A 23,513-nucleotide genomic window follows, 5' to 3' on the forward strand; every position below is an offset into this window, starting at 1 on the left:
ACATCCCCTTTCCCTCCTGGTATCGCCACTGTCACCCCTGGTCCTGAGAGGTTCCTCTGTCCTAGATTCCCTGCATTTCCCAGTTTTATTTTTTTAACCTTACTAGTCTTTTTAAAAAAAAATCATTTTGTTGGGGGCTCATACAGCTCTTACCACAATGCAACATGGATGAGTTTTAACAAATTAAAAAACCCATGTCACATCCATATTTTGAAACGATAACTGCATATATTTAATGTATGTTGTTTACACTTAAAAATATTATAAACATCTATGTCATTAATATTCTCCTGCAGTAGTGATGAACTATTTCCCCCTCATTCTCTGTTGTTGGAGACTTATTTAGGTTGCTTCCAATTTTTTTAATTATAAGAAATAGCATGGAATGGGCATCCTTGTAAAATTTTGACTCATCCTTAATTTTATGTCAAGCCTAAGAATGTAGTCAGATTTATTTACATATTAGAAAAATATTTTTGAGGTCTACATTGTGGATGTGGTAGGCAGCAGAGTTTGTGGTCTTATTCCTATTGAGTAATTGATAAGGTTGCACCAGCTTAGAGGCCCTGGGGCCTGCAGCACAGTCAGAAGAATCAAGGCAGGAAGGGGAATGCAAATATTTGAGCATCTAGAGTATTAAGAATTATCTGGGCACTGTGCACATATCACTTCAGCTACTGCTCAGAACCCAGAGGGTGATAACCATCATCGCCATTAAACAAATGAAACAAACAAATAAACCATTTCCTCCCTTCTTAAGCTTCACATTCCAGCAACAGGGCATTATATATGGTTTCTCTCATATTCCATACTTTCTCTCACACACCTTAGCATCCTACCTAAGGTCTGGCACTTGCTTGAGGAAACCTTCATTAAAAATCCCCGCTCTAATTCCAGGCTCTAACAAATACCCCCCTCTGGGCTTCCCAGCCCTACTTTCCCTCTCTTACTGATCCCCATGTCTACCTCCCCCACAGTACACCATGAGCTCCTTGAGGACAACATCTCTCTCTGTGACCCAAGTTCCTAGCACAAGGCCTGAAAGTTTTCGTAAATGCTGAATGCATAAATTCAAACAGGTTAGGTTTCTCAGGGTCACACATGGAATAAGTGAAGAAGCAGAAGGTCAAATTTAGGTCTATCCAACTCCAAAATACCCACCCTTTACCACTCCAATTGCATTTCGTTGGCCTGCCTAACCCAACATCTCTCTTTTCCCTCAACCCCCACCCAAAGGACTGAGGAAGAGAAGAAAGACTGGGTCCAGGTAACATCTAAAAGGCTTTGTGGTAGGGGACTGGAAAGGTATTGTTAGTTCTCCTAGGGGTTGGTGGGCTGTCCCAAATACTTACATCTCGTTAGAATGGGCCTGGACATCTACCTTCAAACTTTACCATCCCTATTTTCTAGACAAGCAGGAAGGCCTTTTAAGGTTTTTCAACCATCACCCTCATTTCACAAATGTGAAAACTGAGACCTAGATTTGGGAAGAAACTTGTTCAAGGTCATATACCAAGCAGGGGTGGAGCTGGGCCTTGAACCCAACTTTTCTGATTCCAAGCCGGGGCATAGGAGGGTGAGGTGAGGGTAGAAATGGGGTAGGTTGTAGGATGATCTTATCTCTCATTTCTTATACCTCCCCAGGCCATCAACTCTACTCTCCTGAAGCATGAACAGACTCTGGAGACCTTTAAACTGTTGAACTCAACAAACAGGGAAGATGAAGACACCCCTCCCAATTCTCCAGTAAGAAGCCCCTCTACCGCACTGGAGCCCTTTTCAGGCCTCTTAAGTTCCCACCTTAAAATGCCCTTTTCAGAGAGTAAAGACCAGAGAGGAAATGAATGCAAGACTTCAGAATTGTAGTCTTCTGTTGATAGGGCCACAGAGAAATCACTGGGGAAACCAAAGTCCAAAGTAGAAGTCACTTGTTTTCAGTAACCCAGTGAGCAAGAGGCAGTTATCGTAAATGTCTGCTGCTCCTCATAATGACCCATGCTTTAGGGCAGAGTCAAGGGCTTGCTGGACTGGGCTAGGGTGTAGCCATCTCTAACTTGGGACCTGGTCCTCCCTTTAGAACGTGGATCTTGGAAAACGGGCACCTACGCCCATCCGGGAAAAGGAAGTCACCATGTGCATGCGCTGCCAGGAGCCCTTCAATTCCATCACCAAACGCAGGCACCACTGCAAGGCCTGTGGGCATGTGAGTGTTGGGAGGCAGGGGTAGAGTTGGGGAGGAGATAGGCTGGCAGTTGAAAGACCCACTTCTCAGTGGGCACCCTCCAAGTGGGGGTAGACTGCAAGTTGTGGGAGATGTTACACTTTAGGGGAAGGCTTGCTGGAATCAGGCTGCTCTTGCCCACCTGCCACCCCAGGTGGTTTGTGGGAAGTGCTCCGAGTTCCGGGCCCGCCTCATCTATGACAACAACCGCTCCAACCGTGTGTGCACCGACTGCTACGTGGCCTTGCATGGGGTGCCCGGGAGCAACCCCGCCTGCAGCCAGCATACACCTCAGCGTCGGAGGTCCATCCTTGAGGTAAGAGCGAGGCCCCCAGCTAATCCTCCATAAGAACCCCGTGGGCCCCAGCCACCTACCCAATGACTAAAGGCACCAAGACTGGACATGTAACCCAGACACAGAATATGTAAAATGAGTTTAAGAATGACAGTAATTTTTTTTTAAGTTTATGAGTGGGCTTCAAATAATTCATGGGGAAAATTAAAAGGTAATGGAATTTTTTAACAAAGTTTTTGAAGCTCCCTCATACTATTTCATATACCTATGTTATTGCTATTCCTATTTTCCCCATGAGGAAACTGAGACCCAGGAAGGTTATCTGCCTAAATTATACAGGCAGTAAGTGGTAGAGCTGGAATTTTTAAAACTTAGACAATACAAACAAAATAAATGCACAGTGGTTCCAAAAAGTTCAGATCTTCATTATCTTTTTTTAAAAAGAAGTTGTTTTCAGTGAAAGTTTACACAGTAGATTAGGTTTTCATTTAACAATTTCTATACAACTTATTCAATGACTTTTTGGAGCCAAGAGAAAGCAGAAAATAGTAACAGAATGGATTAAAAGGGAAAGCACCATGAGAAGATTTTAAATTTTAACCTAACTATATCTGCAATAATTCACTTTCTGATGTACTCTGTGGGCAGGGCTTTTCACATCCCTGGGTAGAATTCCAGTATTTTTAAATGTTATTCTTCCACAAACTTTTTGAAACCCCTTAGTATACCCCTGCTCCCCCTGCCCAGTATCAGTTATACTTACCTTTCCTATTGCTTGTGCAGGTACACACCTGCACTTAAAAAAAAAAGCGTGCCAGGCACTATTCTAAGTGCTTTCCAGAGAAGTATAGTAATCCATTTTATCCTTACTACAATCTCCTTCCAAGTCAACACATTTTCATCTAGAGCAGCAGTTCTCAACCTGTGGGTCATGACCCCTTTGGGGGTTGAACGACCCTTTCACAGGGGTTACCCAATTCATAACAATAGCAAAATTAGTTATGAAGTAACAACGAAAATCATTTTCTGGTTGGGGGGGGTCACCACAACACGAGGAACTGTATTAAAGGGTCACGGCATTAGGAAGGTTGAGAACCACTGAAGCATCTAGAGCAAGAATTCTACGTCAGTTTCCTTAAACACTCACTCATTTCCATAACCACAATGCTATATTGCCTTGTGGGATGGAGGACAAAAAGGTGAGGTATTTTTTGTTCTATCCAAAGACTAAATTGACTGACTGAAGAATGTCTGACTAGGCATTTAGAGCTCTCTACACTTTCCACCAACACTTAAGAGGTAACAGCCAGCGCCTGAAAGTCAGGCAGATAAGCGTGGTATTGAATTCTGTCTCTGACACACTGGGTGTAATTGGGCCACCTGAACTTCAGTGTTCTCATTTGAGCTATGGGAACAGCACTGAGGATAGTGAGGATGGTACAGGACTAGGTGGTTTAATTCTGTTGTACATGTGGCCACTGAGAACCAACTCATTAGCACCTAACACTAGGGCAGTGGTTCCCAACCTTCCTAATACCGCGACCCTTTCATACAGTTCATGTTGTGGTGACCCCCCAACCATAAAATCATTTCCGTTGCTACTTCATAACTGTAATCTTGCTACTGTTATGAATTGGGTGAGCCATGTGAAAGGGTCATTCTACCCCCAAAGGGGCTATGACCCACAGGATAAGAACCATGGGGTTTTGAAGCCAAAGGGAACCAGGGTAGGTCTCTGTAAACATTGATATCCCCATGTCTCTGGCCACAGAAACAGGCTTCAGTGGCTGCTGAGAACAGCATTATCTGCAGCTTCCTGCACTACATGGAGAAGGGTGGAAAAGGCTGGCACAAGGCATGGTTCGTGGTTCCTGAGAATGAACCCTTGGTGCTGTATATCTACGGAGCCCCTCAGGTGTGCATTTTACTGCTTCAGGTCCTTTCAGCCACCTGGCAAAGCCAAGCTGTCTCCCTTCTGTATGTAGTCTTCCACCACTCCTTGGCCTTGGGACTAAGTCTGAGTCTAACCTGATCTAAAGGAAATTCAAAATCCTCATCCTTGTAAGATAGTAGCTACAATAAAGAGTGATTATGGGCCAGGGTATGTAGGGGAAATTGGGGCTAGTGGGGAGAGCTGGCTTCCTGAAGGAAACAGGAATGGAGATGGGGCCCTTGACTGCTGGGTTCAATTTGGAGTGAGGAAGAGCATGCAGTTGGAGCAATAGCCGAGAACAGGGGTCAGCAAATTTTTGAGATGGAAGAATCAATTCTATCCCTCACAATTTAAAAATGATTCAAGAGCCATAAATATATATTTACAAATGAAATCGCCATTATCTAAATACTAGCCTTAAAAAAAAGTTTTGCTTAAGAGCCACTTGTATATACAGAAAGAGCTGCATTCAGCTCACAAGCTGCAGTTTGCAGACCCCTGGCCTAGACAGAGGCTTGAAAACATCTAGTCTCTGCTGGAGACTAGCCAATTGGGTGGGAGGTGGAAGGAAATGAGTGTTTGAGCCAGGAGCCCTGGTAGCACTATTTGGTGTTGGGCTGTTAACCACAAGGTTGTTTGTTCAAACCCACCACCTGCTCTGTGGGAAACTGCTAAGGCTCAGTCTCAGAACTCTGTCATAAAGTCGATATCAACTTATAGGCTAAATGGGCTGCAGTTGACAGCGGGTTGGGTTTCGTGGTCTAGACCTAGTTCATTTTCCTATTGATATTGGTGGAGTCACAGCAAGTTCTTGGTCAGGGGAAGGAAAAAAGGGAGCAAATGCTAAGGCAGTTAGGAGCTAAGGCAGAGGGTGACCCCAAATTGATCCCAGCTGTCCCTGCTCCCCAGGATGTGAAAGCCCAGCGCAGTCTGCCCCTCATTGGATTTGAAGTGGGGCCTCCTGAAGCCGGGGAGCGCCCTGACAGACGCCACGTCTTCAAGATCACTCAGAGCCACCTGAGCTGGTACTTCAGCCCTGAGACCGAGGAGCTACAGCGGCGTTGGATGGCTGTGCTTGGCCGGGCAGGCCGTGGGGACACATTCTGCCCAGGGCCCACACTGTCTGAAAACAGGGAAATAGTGGCAGCTTCAGGAGCTACTGTTGAACCCCCTGCTGTTTCCCAAACCGGAGATAAGATCTAAAGGGTTTGGGGATTCCTGGGGATTCCCCTGTACTATACTATTTGCCTATATCCAATTAGGGGTTTTAGCCACCTCCATCCCAGCTCAGTCAATACTTGAACTCCCAACACCGGCACTTTCAATCCTGAATGCTGGGTCTTGGATTTTTTAATTCATCTTTTCACAAAATGTGGGCTTAAAGGAAAAAAAAAAACACAACCCTGTTACTATAATGATAGTAATTTTTATATCTTCACAGTGGGAACTATTGCCAGATCAGCCTGAATTTGGCCATAATGTGCCCCATTCACAGAATCCTACAGATTCTATATCCATCAGTTCCTCCCAAAGCACCAGAGGCAGGAGATTCAAGTGCCAGCTCTGCCACTGACTTGTGGCCAGCGTCTTCACATATGACTCAGTGTGAGGTGGGAACTGAGCCCCTCCCACCACCCAGCTTCGAGGCTGGGTCCAGTATTTTATCATTTAGACCCATGGCAGGGCCACTGGGCAGGACAGGGGAATGGAGGGTGTGAAGGACAATGGATATTGTTTGTTTTGTTTCTAAAGAAAAATACAGTTTATTTCAGGCTTACAGAAACTTCCAGAGCATTTCTATGCTCCTTTCGTCCATCTATTTATTTGTTCAAAGCACCAAGGTGCTGTGGTGGGCCCAGAAAATGTACTCCTGTTGAGTGCTAAAGCCCAGCCTCCAGAAGGCTGATTCTTGATTTCACAGGATGAGTCAAGTCACAAATTAAACATTAAGGTATTTATTAAATTCTTAAGTCTCATCCCTAAACTTAATCGGGATGGGATGAAGAGTGGGGAGAGGGGTTGGAGAAGACCGAAGACAAAGGCCACCTCTCCTAAGCTCACCACCTAGCCAGTCTTCGAATTCCCGAGGGAACCAGGGTTAGAGGATAAGCAGCAGAAAGGAAGTCTTGTTCTTGAGAAGTTCCAAGTTCTGGGCAGAGCATACCATGATTAAAGGTATGTGTTACTTAATGTCCATATGTTCTATAAAATAGGATGCTATGTGATTTGGTGGGCTCAAACATAAGTGCAATTGTGAGAATGGCACAAGGCTGGGTGGTGTTTCATTCCGTTGTACACAGGCCCACTATGAGTCTGAACTGACTCTACGACACCTAACTACAACAAAAACATGTGAACTGGATACTGTGCAAAACCCATATTTATACTTTATGGGAGACTGCTTCCAGTTGTCCTTGTTGCTCCTGCTGCTGCTGGAGGCAGTAGGAGGCGAGGGGGGCCAGGTGAAGCAAGCAGAGTGGAAGTGAGTAGAGCACACCCAATCCCATCTGTTGTTCTACCAGACTGAGCAGCAAGAACAGCCCTCTGTGCCTGCCTGCTGCCTGCCAGACAATGCTCAAAAGCCCACCCCCAGAACTTTGTCCTCTACCTATATCTCACCTGTGGTCCAGTACTGCAAAAGTCTGGGTTTAGAGTCTTTAAAACCATTAGGGGAAAATAAACAAAAGGAGAGCTGTTTGCCCTTTAAAACAAAACACCTTATAGAACCACAGATGTGTGGCCAGATATGGCACCAATAGACATTAAGCACTGTATACCTGTTTTTTTATTTACATCTTCAATTATCTCTATGTTCATCTCGCCATTCCTGACTGAGCCAGCCCCCTAGCACTGGGTGCTAGTTCTCCTCATGGTCCTGTACCTTCACAAATCCACCTACCCAGTCAACCAGTGTCCAGTTGCTCCTCCATCCATACTTACTCATCTTTTTCTTCTACAATGATTGTACCCAACAAGCAGTGTGCTGCAAACCTGGCCTCTTCCCTCAGGTAGCAATTTTTAAGACCCAGGGGAGTACAATGGGCCAGGTCCATTTTCTTCCTATGGAGGAAACTAGGCAGGGAAGTAGGTGAGTGAGGAGGTGGCATATCCAGTCAAGAGATGTGCAATCTCCAGAAAAGCCCCTTAAAACTAGTCTCAAGGGCCCAAACCATTTCAGCTCCACTCATTTCTTTCTCCGGACAATGGTCCAGCCATCCTCCACTATATCCTCTTCCTGAATAGTCTTGGGCGAGTCTGGGTCAGAAGGTTCAGGCTGAGAGCAGATCCCAGCTGTAGCTGCCGCATCATTTGTAGCTGTGACCTGGAGGAAAAATACAAGACAGAGCTAAATATGACACATTGCAGCCAAGGCCACTGAAGACTGAGGCTCTACTTCTAGGTTTGCTAAGATTGACTTTGTGACCTTGGGGAAGTATCCTGCTCTTTCTGAATAATACCACACCATCAGCCCCCTCATTACTTCTCTAAGAAATCAGCTGATCTCCCCAAGGGGCACCTCTTCACCTCCATCTCTTCTGTGCTGTCTGCACCATCTTCATCCATTTCTCTGGCTGTTGTAAGTGCAGTGGCTGTGATCCTGTTCTTTCTTTGGGTGATGTAAGAGGCCATTTCCCTCAGAGCAGCGCCATCACCCCTCTGGAAATGGTGAAACATGGTCTGCAGCTGCTGGCTTACCTACCAAGAAAACACTCAACCAGCTCGAATTTTCCAGAGAACCTACTATACGTTAGCTCATGGTTACATAGAGAGTGCAGAGGGTGTTGGGACTGTCCAGAGCAGTGGTTCTCAACCTTCCTAATGCCGCAACCCTTCAATACAGTTCTTCATGTTGTGGTGACCCCCAACCATAATAATATTTTCATTACTACTTCATAACTATAATTTTGCTACTGTTATGAATCATAATGTAAATATCTGATATGCAGGATGTATTAGGTAACCTCTGTGAAAGGGTCGTTTGACCTACAAAGGGGTCGAAACCCACAGGTTGAGAACCACTGGTCCAGAGAATAGGGCTCTACCATTCCCAATTAGTTTGTAAATAAAGCAACCACACATTAAGGACCCAGGTGAAGCTCTCCTAGCAGGAAGGCACTAGAACTGGGCTTTGAAAGATAACATATAAAAAGGCAAGCAATCCAGAGAGGAGAGGGGGAGGGATGGAAACTAAAACATGCGGAGAAATATACGTGGCCTGGCCTGCCCTTGGCATGGGGGAGAGGTACAGGCCTATCTGGGTATGATGTCTCCACAGAAATAAAGGGGGAGCAACAGAGCTTGGAAAGACCTGGGAAGATCTCTTTCCTCTAGGTCAATGTTTCCCAACATGGGAGGTGTTGGAATGATCAGAGGGGAAGGAGGGGGAAGCAGCAGTTGCAAAAGCAGATAACTACACTTTACCATGGATTATGGGCTATAGTACAAAAAAATTTAATTACCGGAGGTTGGGGGAGGGATGCTACCTTTTTTTCCTGAAAGGGGGGCAGTTGATCACCTAAATTTGGGAACCTATGTTCTAGGCATTAAGGAGTCATAGAGGGTTCTTGTGCAGGCTTAAAAAAGAATAATGGTTATGGCCAGGAATACTGGCCCAAGACAAGAGTGTTAGGGAGAGAAAAGACTGCAAGCAGTTATGCTCACAATAAGCTCACCTGGGGCAGACTCCCATCCTCCACAACTGTATCAAACTCGTTGGTCATGAGCTCCCCAAGGAAGTCCTCCACCTCATCTAGCTCCAAGTCAGCTAAGTAGGAAAGGATAGTGCCCTTTGGTCAAAAACAAGCCAATCGTCACCCCTATCCATATTCCTCAATACTTACTTGCTGGGCCCGCATCTGATTGGTGGGGAAACGTCCAACTAGCAAGCCTTTTATTCACATAAGTGAATAAAATGAAGATCTTAGCATGATTAAGAAAAAAACTCTGAATATTTAATTTCCCATGTCCTATATCCTACATACTATTAAGCCTTCTATTTCCTAGATCCTAACCTTTAGTCCCTTTGTTTACCCTCACTTGGGGTGCTTAGATGACTGTGACCAAGTTATTTACTCTTTACTTAGCCTCAGTTTTCTCATCTGTAAGATGGGGCAAATAGTGGTCTCCTTGAAGGTATGTCAGTAAGTTATTATCCAAAACAATGCCTGGCATAGAGGAGATCCATAATCCATGTTAATTACCATCATTCAAGGACTGAAAGTTTTAAAGAAGAGACTTTTCACAACTGGTGCCATTGACATAGGAGGCCACAGATCAGTGGTGCAAGAAATGAGTACTTGCAATTTTAACGAAATTAAATTGTCATAGCCTTGACATCAAAATCCTATTGTGTGGCCTTGGCTAAGTCCTCCTCTCTGGGCTTAAGTTTCCTAAAAGGCTCAGGTCAAACCCTCTACTTTTCTAAATTTCTCTACTTAAGACTTTCACAAAGCTCACCCTCTCTTCATTCTGCATACTTTCCCTGAGGGAGTTCATTCACGTTCTTGGCTTTTCCTATTATCCTATCCTGTTCTTTTTGTGGTATGTTGGTTTTGAGTCAATTGCAACTCATGGCAGTGCAGAGTAGAGCTGCTCTAAATAGTATTTTGATTTTCAAGGCTGTGACAAGGTAGCAAATTGCCAGGACTGTCTTTTAAGACACTTCTGGGTAGGTTCAAACCACCAAAATTTTGGCTAGTGATGAAGCATTTGTTTGTTTGCACGACCTAGGGACTCATCACTCTATCCTAATATCCCACTAAATCTGTTTCCAACTCTGACTACCCCTTGCACAGATGTTTTACAGGTCCTTTAACCAACTAGGGGAGTCGTGGTGGCGCATTGCTTAAGAGTTGGGCAGCTACCTGCAGTTGGACAGCCACCAGCAGCTCCATGGGAGAAAGACAGGGCTTTCTACTCCTGTAAAGAGCTACAGTCTCAAACACATGGGCAGTTCTACCCCATCCTATAGAGCCGCCATGAGTCTGCAAAGACTCAATGGCAGTGAGTTTGGTTTGGTTTGTAACCTACTGGGAGTTGTACCAGTGGCATAGTGGGTTACATGTTGGGCTGCTACAATGGTGTGAATTTGGTTTGGGGGGGGGATTTAACCTTCTGCCATCAAGTCAATTCCAATACATAGTGGCCCTATGGGACATAGAATTACTCCCTAGGGTTTCCAAGGCTGCAAATACTTTATGGAAGTAGACTGCCACATCTTGCTCCTATGGAGACAGAGCTGAGTTTGAACTGATGACCCTTTGGTTAACAGCCAAACACTTAATCACTGCACCACCAGGGCTCCTCCATATTCCAAAGCCAGACTCATCACAAACCTAATTCTAATTCTCCAGGGTTCCTCTACTCCATGATTTTCTTTGCTGCCATTGAGTCCCATTCTGACTCATGGACTAGAACTGCTCCATAAGGTTTTGCCTTTTGTGGGGGAGGGAAGTGATCTTAATGGAAACAGATTGCCAAGCTGTTTCCTCTATGGTCCCACTAAGTCGGTTCAAATCATCGACCTTTTAGTTAGCAGTTTGCGCCACCTAGGGACCTTCCTCTACTGCATGAAAGACATAATTCTTTCAGCAAGTCAAACCAGAAGACTGCCTTTTCCTCTTCTTCCCATCTTTTTCCACTCCATGAAAAAAAGATGAGGCTTTCTACTCTGGTAAAAAATTAGTCTTAAAAAAAAAAAAAAGAATTACAGTATTGGAAACTTATAAGGGCACTTCTACTCTGCCCTACAGTGTCACTACGAGTCAGATTTCACTATGGCAATGAGTTTGATTTGTTGGTCTCTAGCCAACCAACCTCCCAAAACCTAATCCATCTCTTCTTTACTATTGCCCCAGTCCAGGCCTCCTCATTTTCTAAACAGAAATAGCCTTCTCATCAGTCTTTCCCCCTCCAGTCCTTGCTCCATACTGATTACTTTTAGATCTTTCTGGCGAGTCAACATCATCCTATTTACTCACCTTAGAACCTGTCTATAAATTTTTAACCCATACTTCAGTGTTTCACAGTCTACATATTTCTTAAAAATATCTGTTCTGCTGGGGGTCACTATGAGTCAGAATCAATCAGATGGCTATGGATTTGGTTTGGGTTTTGGTACCCTTATCCAAGGAGTCCCTGGCTAGTACAGTTTTGTTAAGCACTCAACCACTAACCAAAAAGTTGACAGTTTGAGCCTATTCAGAGGCACCTTGGAAGTAGGGCCCGGAGATCTATTTCTGAAAGGTCATAGCTTTGAAAATCTTACGGTGTGCTGTTCTACTCTGCACATCTTGGTTACCATGGGTCAGAATCTATTATACAGAAACTAGTTCTCCTTATCCAAGGACTCCCTGGATGGCTCTGCTGCTTACCAAAAGGTTGTTGGAGGTCGGAGTCAACCCAGAGGTACTTCAGAAGAAAATCCTGGCAATCTACTTACAGAAAGAGAGCCATTTTAAACCCCTATGGAGCACAGCCAGGATCAAGTTATTGGTAACGGATCATCCTTATCCAAGGATATCCAAACTTAATATGCTAATGAATTTTGATACTATGTGGTAGCAAAAGAAAAATACTTTTCTTATTCCATGCCATGCATTTTAGCAAACACTGGCCTAAAGAAAAAATTAAAGGCACATAAGGTCTTCCATATTTTAGTCTTTTTTCCTCTAGGGTATTGGAGGGGGGGTGCTCCCTATTTCAGAGCTTCATTTCCCACAGCTCTTTATTCTTTACACACACAGCCTCACTCCAATGAGGTTCCTGCCATTTTCCATATATCACACAAACAAAACACAACTCACTGCCATCAAGTGGATTCTCATAGTGACCTTACAGAACAGACAGAGTAGAATTGTCCCAGTGAGTTTCTGAAACTAAGTTTATACTGAGTAGAAATCCTCATCTTGTTCCTGCAGAGCAATTGGTGATTTCGAACTACTGAGCTTGTGGTTAGCAACCCAACACGAAACCTACTGTACCACCAGGACTGTGCTAATATTGCTCTCTGCACCTAGTTAATAATGCCTTCTCATCCTTTACAACTCAGTCCAATCACCACTTTCCCTGAAAATCCTGCTCTTATTTTCACAATTCTGAGCCCCCTGAATTTTCTTCAGAGAAACGACTTTACCCAATGTCAATTTCACTTCCAAGGCTCGAAAATGAAAGAAGAATTTTGCAAAACCCATACTATGCAACAAGTCTTGTGCTGGGCCCCTTATTCCCTTGCTGACTGACCTTTAAGAGAAACCTATGGCGTCAATCTTCCCTATCCCATGGGGGAGGGAGGACTCCTTATCCCCACGCCTTAGCACACTTAACATTCACTCACCATTGCGGATGAAATACTCTTCCATTGCACCCCCCAGCCATTCGGCCTTCTCCTGGCTGTGCACGCCCCCGAAACCATTCTCCACAGCGATCTGCAAACAAAGGCACGAGCCCAACACGTCAGTGTATGTGCCGGCCTAGAGTGAGGTCGGGTTCCTTGCTTATGTCGTCCCACCAAGCCATGCCTGGACTACTCATACTCTTCTCCAGGTTCTAAGCTTATCCCAGCCTCGGCCCCACTCACCTGTAAGGCCGGCCAGGCTTCCAACGCCGCGCGAACGCCCGCTCCAAAGAGCGCCCGCGAATCTTCTCTAGCACCCGCCATTACCAGATCGCGAGTCACGTGACGGGCCAGCCGCCCAATCCTTCCTCAGCAACCACCCAGCAAAAAAAAAAAAAAAAGAGCCAGAGACTGATCTGAAAATAGGTATGCTTTTTGCTGACCTAGTAGCAAGGCTAGAGCAATAGAAAAGTATCAGTACGATCGATGACAACACTACAAACAAAAACCCACCCCCTTGATTGTTCTGCAGGGCTTTGCAATGACCCTCATACTCACAGTAAACAGCCCTGGTGGTCCAATGGATTACGCGTTGGGCTGCAAACCGCAAGGTTAGCAGTTCGGAGCCACCAGCCGCTCTGTATTCCGCTTTCAAAAGGCTGAGTCACCTGACGTTCAAACCCCCGCTAGGGGTCTAAGGTGGAGAGTGCCCTACTTCTAGTGAACCACTAACTTCCTAAGAAAGTAGGCGCCACACCTTCAGTGGATACTGTCCCAATATTTAGTCTCCTCCCTGTATTTCCAATTGTATTAAGTGCTGGCATGCTACTCTGAGAAGTTACTACGAGACAGAAAACTCAGCTCCCTCAGAAGCCTGAAAACAGAAGACAGAAAACTGAAGACAGAAAACTCAGCTCCCTCAGCTCCTTTGCCTGGCAAAAAAGGAATGTGGACTGGTCTCCAGTTAGGCCTCCTGTACCAGAGACAAACCATATAAGCACTGTCAGAAGGAATTTCCTTCTGACCTTCAGTATGGCCAATCCCAAAGGACTGATTTCCAAGGGAGCACTTCCTTGCAAAGGAACCTTGGCAGGCATAGTGGTTACGAGCTGGGCTGCTAACTGCAAGATCAGCTATTCTTCTACTACTGTAAAACACTCAGGGACAGTTCTACCCTACCCTATAGGATCACCATGACGTGGCATCAACTTGATGGCAGTGACAATGTTCTCTCCTAGATAAGGGTATTCACATCCCTTGAGTACAATCAGAGGTTTAATCCATGTGTGGACCCTACAAATGGATCTTGAGCATCTACTGTCATCCATAGCCTTCTGCAAACCAGGTGTTCACATAAGCTCTGGCACCATTCCTTCCTTTGAATTTAGATTTTATTATTTATAATCCTTGGACCGCACAGAAAGGTGTGCTTCTTCCATGTAGACTTAGTCGACATCTCATTTAGATGGCTGAATGTGTAAGACCCCAGGCACTAATTTTTCTGATAGCTGGCACCATCTACGGAATTTTTTTTTTGCCACACTGCTATAACACCCATTTCTCCAGTGATCTCTTCATGATGGTGAGATTCAAACAGGACCATGCCATAAGAGCTAATTGTTCTTAGATTGGAGCTAGAAGTAAGTGGGAGCCCAATTCTATTCATATATCTATTGTTTATGTCTCTGGTTCACCTTAGAGACATTATTGTCAATTTATGTTAGAGAACAGTATCAATCATCTCCCTGGAGCACAAGTTGATTCTCTTGATAGTGTTGTTAAATTATCCAATGGTATAGAATTTAAAATACTGTTGAGAAAAGAAATTTATACAAGTATAGGACAGCTATGAATCGCAATACATGAATTGTTGACTTGTACAGATTAAACTCTTAAGTGACTGGACAAATTCACACAAACAATGGGAGTCAGTAATAGAGCAAACTTTCAATAATATACATTTACCAAGGTAGAACTATGCCTACCAAATTAATATTTCATAATAAAGCAAAGAAGGTAATAAAATAGTATGTATAGAGTAGCCCCAGGTACCATTCATTAGACATCTGTGGTAGTTACATAATTTCATGTCAACTTGAAGATATATAAAAGAGTTGGGGTGGAGATCAGCCTGTCAATCAGGTCACAACCTAATGGTGATTCATTATGGACATGGCCTTCTGTATAAGGAGGGCCCTGGGGGTGGGTGTTGGGGGGAGGGCAGGGGGAAGGGAAAAAAAGGAGGGCTCTAGGGAACTCTCCTTCTCTCTCTCCCTTCACCTTCTGGCTGGTGGACCCTGGTTCCCACTGGAGCCTTGGAGATGTCACCACTGCAATTGGATCCACACAACTTTGCACCCACCAGTCTGTGATATTCCTGGATTCTGCATCATTGCATGTGACTGCGTGAGTTTGAAGAGGGACATATGGGCTAGTATTGGACTTATGGACTTAGTTGAAATGGGATGGGATGTTTTCTCAATATATCATTTTTCTTGATATAAAGCTCTTTCTTATACATACATGGGGTCTCTGTATTTGTTTCTCTAGTCAACCTGGCCTAACACAACATCCTCAAGGCAAGAGATCCAAAACAAAGTCCAATGACTGCCAGTTCTACGCCCTTGGGGTAGCAGTCATCTTCTTCTCACACTAAGGAATACAGGTGAGTGTGAGGTAAAGCCCAGTTCATTTAGTGGGGTTTCCACATTGAGTCTTTCCAGTGTAGCCTATGAAAGATGCTGTGAACCTTGGAAGAACAGAGTCTAAAGTCCCAGTAGTCTATAGCACATGGCCTGGATTACCAAAGCCTAGATAGAAACTAGTTCAAAATGTCGATTAGGAATACAATACCAGGCATATTCTCCCCCTGAGTTCTTTATAAATATTGTTAAATGGTTTTCTTTTTCAAATGAGAGGTTACTCCTCCTCGTTTTCTTACCAGCAAAATGTAATCATATTCACCAAGACATACATGTCCCCCTCCCCCATCTTCATTAAAATTTCCAGTAAGATTCACTTCTTACTCTGTTGATCCAGTATAACCTTAGCTCAATTTTGTATGACAACCAATGAATAATATTCTATCTCCCTCACCCCATTTTAAAAATTGGCTACACCTGAGATGAGATCTCCTCAATAGAAGTGGCTTTTTAAAAATCATTTTATTGGGGGCTCATACAACTCTTATCATAATCCATCCATCCATTGTATAAAACACATTTGTACATTCATTACCCTCATCATTCTCAAAACATTTGCTCTCCACTTAAGCCCCTGGCATCAGCTCCTCAATTTTCCGCACCCTCCCCGCTCCCCTTCCCTCATGAACCCTTGATAATTGATAAATTATTATTTTGTCATATCTTACACTGTCTGGCGTCTCCCTTCACCCACTTTTCTGTTGTCCGATGCTCAGGGAGGAGGTTATATGTAGATCCTTGTAATTGGTTCCCCCTGTATACCCCACCTTCCCTCCACCCTCCCTCCACCCTCCCAGTATCGCCACTCTCACCACTGGTCCTGAAGGGGCCATCTGTCCTGGATTCCCTGTGTTACCAGTTCTTATCTGTACCAGTGTACATCCTCCGCTTGAGTCAGATTTGTAGTTAGAAGGTTACATGAGCTAGGAGCAGAAACCTGCCTTCATCTTGGTGTTTATTTTTATAGTAGTGAACTCATTATATTTGCCCTTTTGTGATTGACTAACTTCACTCGGTATGATGGATTCCAGGTCCCTCCATGTCATGGAGAACACTGCTTTTTAGGGATGTGGACTATCCATTTTGTGTATGTACCAGGGTTTCTTTATCCAATCTTCTACTGATGGGCATTTGGGCTTTTACCAGCTTCTTGCTTTTGTGAACTATGCTGCATTGAACATATGAGCACATATGTCTGTTCATGTTCTGCCTTTTATTTCTCTGGGCTATATGCCCAGCAAAGGTATTGCTGGGCTGTATGGTATTTCTATTGCCAGTTGATTTAGGTATCATTATATTGTGTTCCACAGTGATTTTACATATTCACAAGCCCACCAGCAGTGTATCAGACTTCTGATCTCTCTGGACCATGTTCAGCATATGTTGTTTTCTGGTTTTTAAATTGGGCTACTGTTGTGAGTGTAAGACGATATTTTTATTTGATTTGAATCTCCCTTTGTTTTGCTTCTCCTGGATGACTAGAGTGTGAGCACTCCCTAATGTGTTTGTTAGCCACTAAAGTGTAGTCCTTTGTGAATTGTCTATTCATGTCCCTTGCCACCTTTAATTGGATTATTTGTTTATTTTCATATTGAGATGTTTCAGAATTTTATAAATTTTTAGTAATTAGTAATTTTTCTGCTATATAATTGCTAAATATTTTTTTTCCAATCTGTGGGCTCTCATTTTAGTCTTTTGATGAAGTCTTCCTGTATACAAGTATTTTATTTTTAAGAAGTTTCAGTCATATACTTTTTCTTCCAGTGTGTGTTCTTCCTTCATTATAGTTGTTAGCCTATGCATGACCTGCAATAAGATCCTAACGTTTGTGCTAATTTTCTCATTGATGATCGTCATAGTTATAGAATTTACATTTAAGTCTTTAATATAGCTTGAGTTTGATTTTGTGCATGGGGTGAGGTATGGGTTCTGTTTCATTATGCTACATTCTTCCCATTTTTCCAGCACCATTTGTTGAAGAGGATGTCCCTTTCCCACTTAATGTTTTTTAGTCCATTGTTGAAAATAGATGGAGGTGTACGTCTGGATTTCCTATCTTGTTTCATTGGACTATGCATCTATCATTATACTAGTGCTAGGCTGTTTTGATTTCTGTGGCTGTGTAATAAGTTTAGGCAGGGCAAGACCTCCAACTTTGTTCTTTTTGAGAAGGTCTCCCTTTGTTTCTTGTAGTAATGTTCTGTAGCTTTCTTTGTACAGGACTTTTGTTTCTTTGGTTAAACATATTCCTGGGTATTTCATCTTTTGTGTGGCTATTGTAAATGTTATTATTTTCTTGATGGCTTTTTCAGAGCTCCTTTTGCCGGTATATAGAATCAGATTGATTGCTGCATGTTAATCTTGTATCCTGCTACTTTAAGATAACCTTCAATTGTTTCCAACAGTGTTTTTGTGAGTCCTTGAGCTTCTTTATAAAATCACATCATTGGCAAATACCAAGAGCTTCCCGTCTTCTTTGCCCAATTGTATTTCCTTGGTTTTTGTTGTTGTCTAGCTAAGGCTTTCAGAATAATGTTGAATAAGAGTGGTGATAAGGGGCACGCTTATGTAGTTCCAGATTTCAGGGAAATGTTTTCAGTTTTTTTTCTACTGAAGGTGATATTGGCTGTTGGTTTTTCATACATGGCCTTTATTATGTTGAGTTTTCCTTCTATTTTTATTTTATTGAGTGTTTTTGTTGGAAATGGGTGTTGGATATTGTCAAATGCTTTTCTGCATCTACTGATATGATCATGTAGTTCTTATTCTTTATCTTATTTATGCGATGGATTACAATGATTATCTTTCAAATGCTGAACCATCCTTGCATCCCTGGTACAAATTTATGGGGAACTTATTAAACACAGATTTCCAGCCCTGGGGTGGAGGAATCAGACATAAAGAGCCAAGCACAAAGAGTCTGAATTTTTCAAAAAGCATGATAACATCTATAGAGAAGAGTCTTTGAGGCACAGTGATTAAAGTGATCAACTGCTAACCAAAATGTCAGCATTTCAAACCCACCACACACTAGAGCACACTGGGGAAAGAGATGTAGCAGTCAACTTTCTTAAAGATTTTAGCCTTGGAAATGTTCTGTGGGATCACTTTGAATCCCATTTGATGGAAACAGACATTTGGTTTAACATCTATAGAATACTGCACTCAAAAAAGCAAATTGCACATTCTTTTGAAGTGCACATGAAGCATCCTTCAGTAGAGACCATATGCTAGGCTAAAAATTTACAAAGATTGAAATCACACAAAGGATATTCTCTGGTCAATATGGAGCAAAATTAGAAATTAATAACAAAGGTGGGGAATTCACAAATAAATGTAAATTAACACACTCCTAAATAACCAATACATCTAAGAAAAAAAGGGAAATTAAAAAATAGTTTTAGGTTACGGAAAACAAAAGCATAGTATACTAAAATTTATAGATGCACACCAGTGTTCATTGAAGCCCAAAGTTATAAACCACTTAAAATTCCATCAACAGAAAATGATATATCCTTACAGCGTAGTCTTACTCAGCTATAATGTGAAAAGAAGTCCTGATTTGTGCACAACATCGATGAATTTTAAAAACATGTTGAGTGATTTTTACAGCAACAAAAACAATTAATATGTTGAATGAGATAAGTCAGTCACAAAAGAAAAAAATGTTGAGGGCCCAGTCAAAAGAAAAATATTGAGGGCCCTATCATAAAAAATAATTGTTCTTACGTTAGGGGTATGATTAACAGTAAGCCCAAAATCCATTCATTTATCTACAGTTTAGATATGTTTCTGGTTCACCTTAGAGATATCATTATCATTTTACAATAGAAAATATTACAGGCCATCCCTATGGGACATAAGTTAATTCTATTGATAATGCCATGAACTTAACTAATGGTATAGAATTTAAAACACTGTTGAGAAAAGGAAATTATACATGTAATTTTCAGTTCGCAATGCATGAATTGTTGACTTGTACAGATTAAAAGCTTAGGTGACTGGATACTATTTAAACAAAAATGAGGGTCGGGGATAGGGTAAAACTTTCAATAATACTCATTCACAAAGGCAGAACCATGCCTGCCAGACTAACACATGCCACAAAAAAACAAAAAGAGCATAAAAATAGTAAATATATTATGCCTGATCCCATCAACACCTCATGATCATGCAGGCTGGTGTGCTTCTTCCATGTGGGCTTTGTTGCTTCTCAGCTAGATGCTGCTTGTTTATCTTCAAGCCTTTAAGACCCCGGATGATATATCTTTTGATAGCTGGGCACTGACCGTCAGCTTTCTTTACCACATTTGTTTATGCACCAATTTTGTCTTCAGCGATTTTTGTCTGAGAAGGTGAACATCACAGAATGCCACATTAGTAGAACAAAGTGTTCTTGCGTTGAGGGAGTACTTGAGTGAAGGCCCAATGTCCATCTGCTGCCTTAATACTTTATAAATAAATATATGTACAAATCTCTATTCCCCTGTCATTGCATATAAATATGTTTACATATATACATGGCTGTATTTAGACCTCTATAAATGTCCTTTGCCTCCCAGTTCCATCCTCTATTTCCTTTTACTTTCCTCCTGTCCCACTATCATGTTCGACCTTCAATCGAGTTTTGGTAATTTCTCTCAGCTACATTGCCCTTGATCGAGCCGCCCACACACACACACCCCTTCCACCCAAGCATCCTATGCCCTCCTCGCCATCAATTTTAGATCACTTATTCTTCCCTTGGCATCAAAAACCCAAAACAAAGCAAACAAAAATCATATCAATGGGAATGAGGGGGAGGGCAGAGTGGTGACCCAAAGCCCATCAGTAGTCAATTGGACACCCCCTGTCAGATGGGTCACAAGGAAGAGATGGGCTAGTCAGGGTGCAGTATAGCACCAATGAAACGCACAACCTTCCTTTAGTTCTTTAATGCGTCCCCCGTCCCATCATGACCCCAATTCTATCTTACAAATATGACTAGACCAGAACATGTATACTGGTACAGATAAGAGCTTTCAATACAGGGAATCCAGAACAGAGAAAACCCTCAGGACCATTAAGGGGAGTCGATATACTAGGAGGGTAAGGGAAGGGGGGGTACAGGGGAACCGATCACAATAATCGACATATGGCCCCCCTCCCAGGGGCATGGACAGTAGAAAAGTGGGTAAAAGGAGACAGCAGTCAGTGTAAGACATAAAAAAAAAAGAATAATGTATAAATTATCAAGGGATCAAAGGGGAGGGAGGGTGGGGAAGAGAGGTGGAAAAAGGAGGAGTTGATACCAAGAGTTCAAGTAGAAATCAAATGTTTCGGAAAAGATGATGAGAACATATGTACAGATGTGTTTGACACAATGGATATATGTATGGATTGTACCAAGAGCTGTAAGAGCCTCTAATTTTTTAAAAAAGTAAATATATGGTAGTGCAGGGCCATCATTCATTGACACTCTCAAAGCAAGAGATCTGAAACAAAGTCTAGTGACCCATATGGTAGTTACATAATTTCATATCAACTTGAAGATATATAAAAGTGTAGGGGTGGTATTCCACCTGTCACTCAGGTCATAGCCTGATACCTCCTTGTGGGCGTGCCTTCTCCTTAGGAGGGTTCTGGGAACCTCCCTCCCTCTTTTTGCCTTCACTTTTCCTGCTTGCCAACCCTGAGACCTACAAGAGCCCTGCAATGTTTCCACTGACCTGGGATCCATGTGACTTTTCACCCACGAGTCTATGATATGCCTGCATTCTGCATCATTGCATGTGGCCGTGTGAATTTCAAGAGGGACTTATGGACTAGTATCAGACTTATGGGCTTGAGTTGGACTGGGCTGGGATGTGTTTTTGATATATAATCACTTCTTTATATAAAGCTCTGTATTACACATATATGAGTGTCGCTGGATTTGTTTCTCTTGTCAACACAGCCTAACACAGCCCCCAAATTTATAACCTTGGGATATAAGGAAAGAAGTCATCTACTTCTTCTCACACTAAGGCGATTCCATCTTAAGTCCAAGGGAGAATATCAGTTCATTCAATCTGTTACATGTGAGTTTAAGGTAAACCCAGTTTGCTTAGTGGGGTGTCCATATCCAATCTGCCTGATGTATCCTGTGAAGGATGTGGTGCACCTTGAAAGGGCAGTCTAAAGTTCCAGTCCTCTATAGCACTCAGCCTGGGTTACCAAAGGCTGGGTAAAAATTAGGTCAAAAGTATCCAATTAGGTACCAGGGGTATTCTCCCCTAAGTTTCTATATAAGTATTATTAAGTATTTTTTTCCCATGACTGGTTGCTCCACCCAGTTTACTCACAAACAGAAGTGTAATAGCCTTCTCTGAGACTGACCTGTCCCTCCCGTGCACAATGTCTTGACTTGAACTAAGGTTCCCTAATCACTCTTGTAGGAGTATCTGTTGATTGGGGGTGACCTTAGAACAATGTTGTATGACAGTGACTGATTGGTCTTCTCCTTCTCACTCTATCTTGAGAAACTCAAGATATAGGTTCTATAGCAAAGTATGGTGCAGAAATCAGTTTATGTCTAGCTATGAAAAAGAATATCACCTGGGGTCTTAAAGGCTTGACTTCAAACAAGCAGCCATCTGAGCAAAGCATCAACTAAGTCCACATGGAAGAAGCACACCATCCTGTCTGATGCAAGAATTGTAAATAATAAAATATAAATTCAGAGGAGGGAATAATATCAGAGTTTAAATTGTGAACACCAGGTTTTCAGAAGGCTATAGATGACAATGGAATCCCAAAATCTATTTGCAGGGTCCCCACATGAGTTAAGCCTCCGGTGAATCCTCTCTGACCATAGTCAAGAGATATAAATAATCTTACTATCACACAGTTGATTTGGGTAGATGTAGTTAGGTAAAAATATAACACTTTATCATTTGGTCTCTTTTTTAACCCATTTTAAAGTTGTTTCAATTTTTAATACTTTGGGCTTTCTTTTCAATTGTGGTTTTCCTGTGTTTTAGTTTGTCATTGTTGTTTTGGTTTGTGTTTTATATGATTTTCTGTAGATGAAATCCAGAATAAGTAAATATATAAAGACAGTAACTGGTTTAATAATTATTTAGGGGAATGGCAGAGGAGGCTAGGGGAAAATAAGGAGCTAACAGCAAGTGTGAGAAAGAAGAAAATGTTCTGAAATTGATTATGGTGATGATTACACATCTCTTAAATGTTACTGAAATACTGGTTGTATTATATGTGAAATATATGCCAATAAAGCCATATCAGTTGTATGAGCCCCTAATAAAATGTTTAAAAAATAAATAATTAAAAAATAATAAAAAAAATAAAAAATAAAATAAAAATATTGTATCATTCTATTTATTAGTGTTACCAGAAATGGGAGGAAAAGAAGAAGGCCTAACCTTATATTATTTTCTGTGAGTTTATTTAGAAATGCCAATGTCTAGTTTCACTGAGAAACATTAAGTTTCTTTTAATGGCAGTGTAGTAATATGGAAATAAATAGTAGTGATGGTTGTGTGTGTAATTTGGAAATAAATAGTAGTAATGGTTGTGTGTGTAATTTGGAAATAAATAGTAGTAATGGTTGTGTGTGTAATTTGGAAATAAATTGTAGTAATGATTGTGGTTCCAACCCATCAGAAAAATGAGACTATCTGCTCCAATAAAGATTTACTATGTCAGAATTACTATAAGTCAAAATCAACTCAATGTCAGTGGCTTTTTGTAAGATTGAAAAACATGACAAATATAGCCAATACCACTGAATTGTACACATAAATAAAAGTTAAATCAGCAAATGGTTTATTACATGTACTTTTTCCATTATAAAACAAAAATTTAAAATCCAGGGCTGGGTACGGGGCATGCCATCATTTGTGGGATACACCTGAAATCATGCTTAGAGAGAAATACAGAGAAAAGAAAGAAATATCTCAAATCAATAATCTAATCTTCAACTTGGAGGTGTGGTAGGGCATGATCAAAGGTAATGTAACAAAGAGGAATTGCTGAAACCCTAGTGG

General features: G+C 42.1%; 2 protein-coding genes across 3 annotated transcripts in view; one reads left to right on the forward strand and one right to left on the reverse strand.

The window, feature by feature from the left end:
- FGD1 (FYVE, RhoGEF and PH domain containing 1) overlaps window positions 1-6,643 on the forward strand; it is a 57,286-nt gene extending 50,643 nt beyond the window's left edge. The window contains exons 13-18 of the mRNA XM_004713199.2: window positions 1,237-1,267; window positions 1,645-1,746; window positions 2,078-2,203; window positions 2,376-2,537; window positions 4,288-4,431; window positions 5,359-6,643. Of these exons, the coding sequence (XP_004713256.1) occupies window positions 1,237-1,267; window positions 1,645-1,746; window positions 2,078-2,203; window positions 2,376-2,537; window positions 4,288-4,431; window positions 5,359-5,652 (859 nt within the window). The 3' untranslated portion in view covers window positions 5,653-6,643. The remainder of the gene's footprint in view (window positions 1-1,236; window positions 1,268-1,644; window positions 1,747-2,077; window positions 2,204-2,375; window positions 2,538-4,287; window positions 4,432-5,358) is intronic.
- On the reverse strand, window positions 6,389-13,108 carry TSR2 (TSR2 ribosome maturation factor). 2 transcript variants are annotated; one of them, XM_045288317.1, is made up of 5 exons: window positions 13,028-13,108; window positions 12,785-12,875; window positions 9,123-9,214; window positions 7,975-8,106; window positions 6,389-7,771 (listed from the first exon to the last, which is right to left on the reverse strand). In XM_045288317.1, the coding sequence occupies exons 1-5, from the start codon at window positions 13,106-13,108 to the stop codon at window positions 7,634-7,636; spliced, it is 534 nt and encodes a 177-aa protein (XP_045144252.1). In that variant the 3' UTR covers window positions 6,389-7,633. The 2 variants fall into 2 exon arrangements, with proteins under 2 accessions (XP_045144252.1, XP_004713176.1); XM_004713119.2 differs by having other exon boundaries at window positions 7,975-8,145.
- Between the last annotated feature and the right edge of the window lie 10,405 nt (window positions 13,109-23,513).

Source organism: Echinops telfairi, unplaced genomic scaffold (genome assembly GCF_000313985.2).
Source record: "Echinops telfairi isolate 266 unplaced genomic scaffold, ASM31398v2 ScPeMD7_19;HRSCAF=73, whole genome shotgun sequence".
Classification (NCBI taxonomy): domain Eukaryota; kingdom Metazoa; phylum Chordata; class Mammalia; order Afrosoricida; family Tenrecidae; genus Echinops; species Echinops telfairi.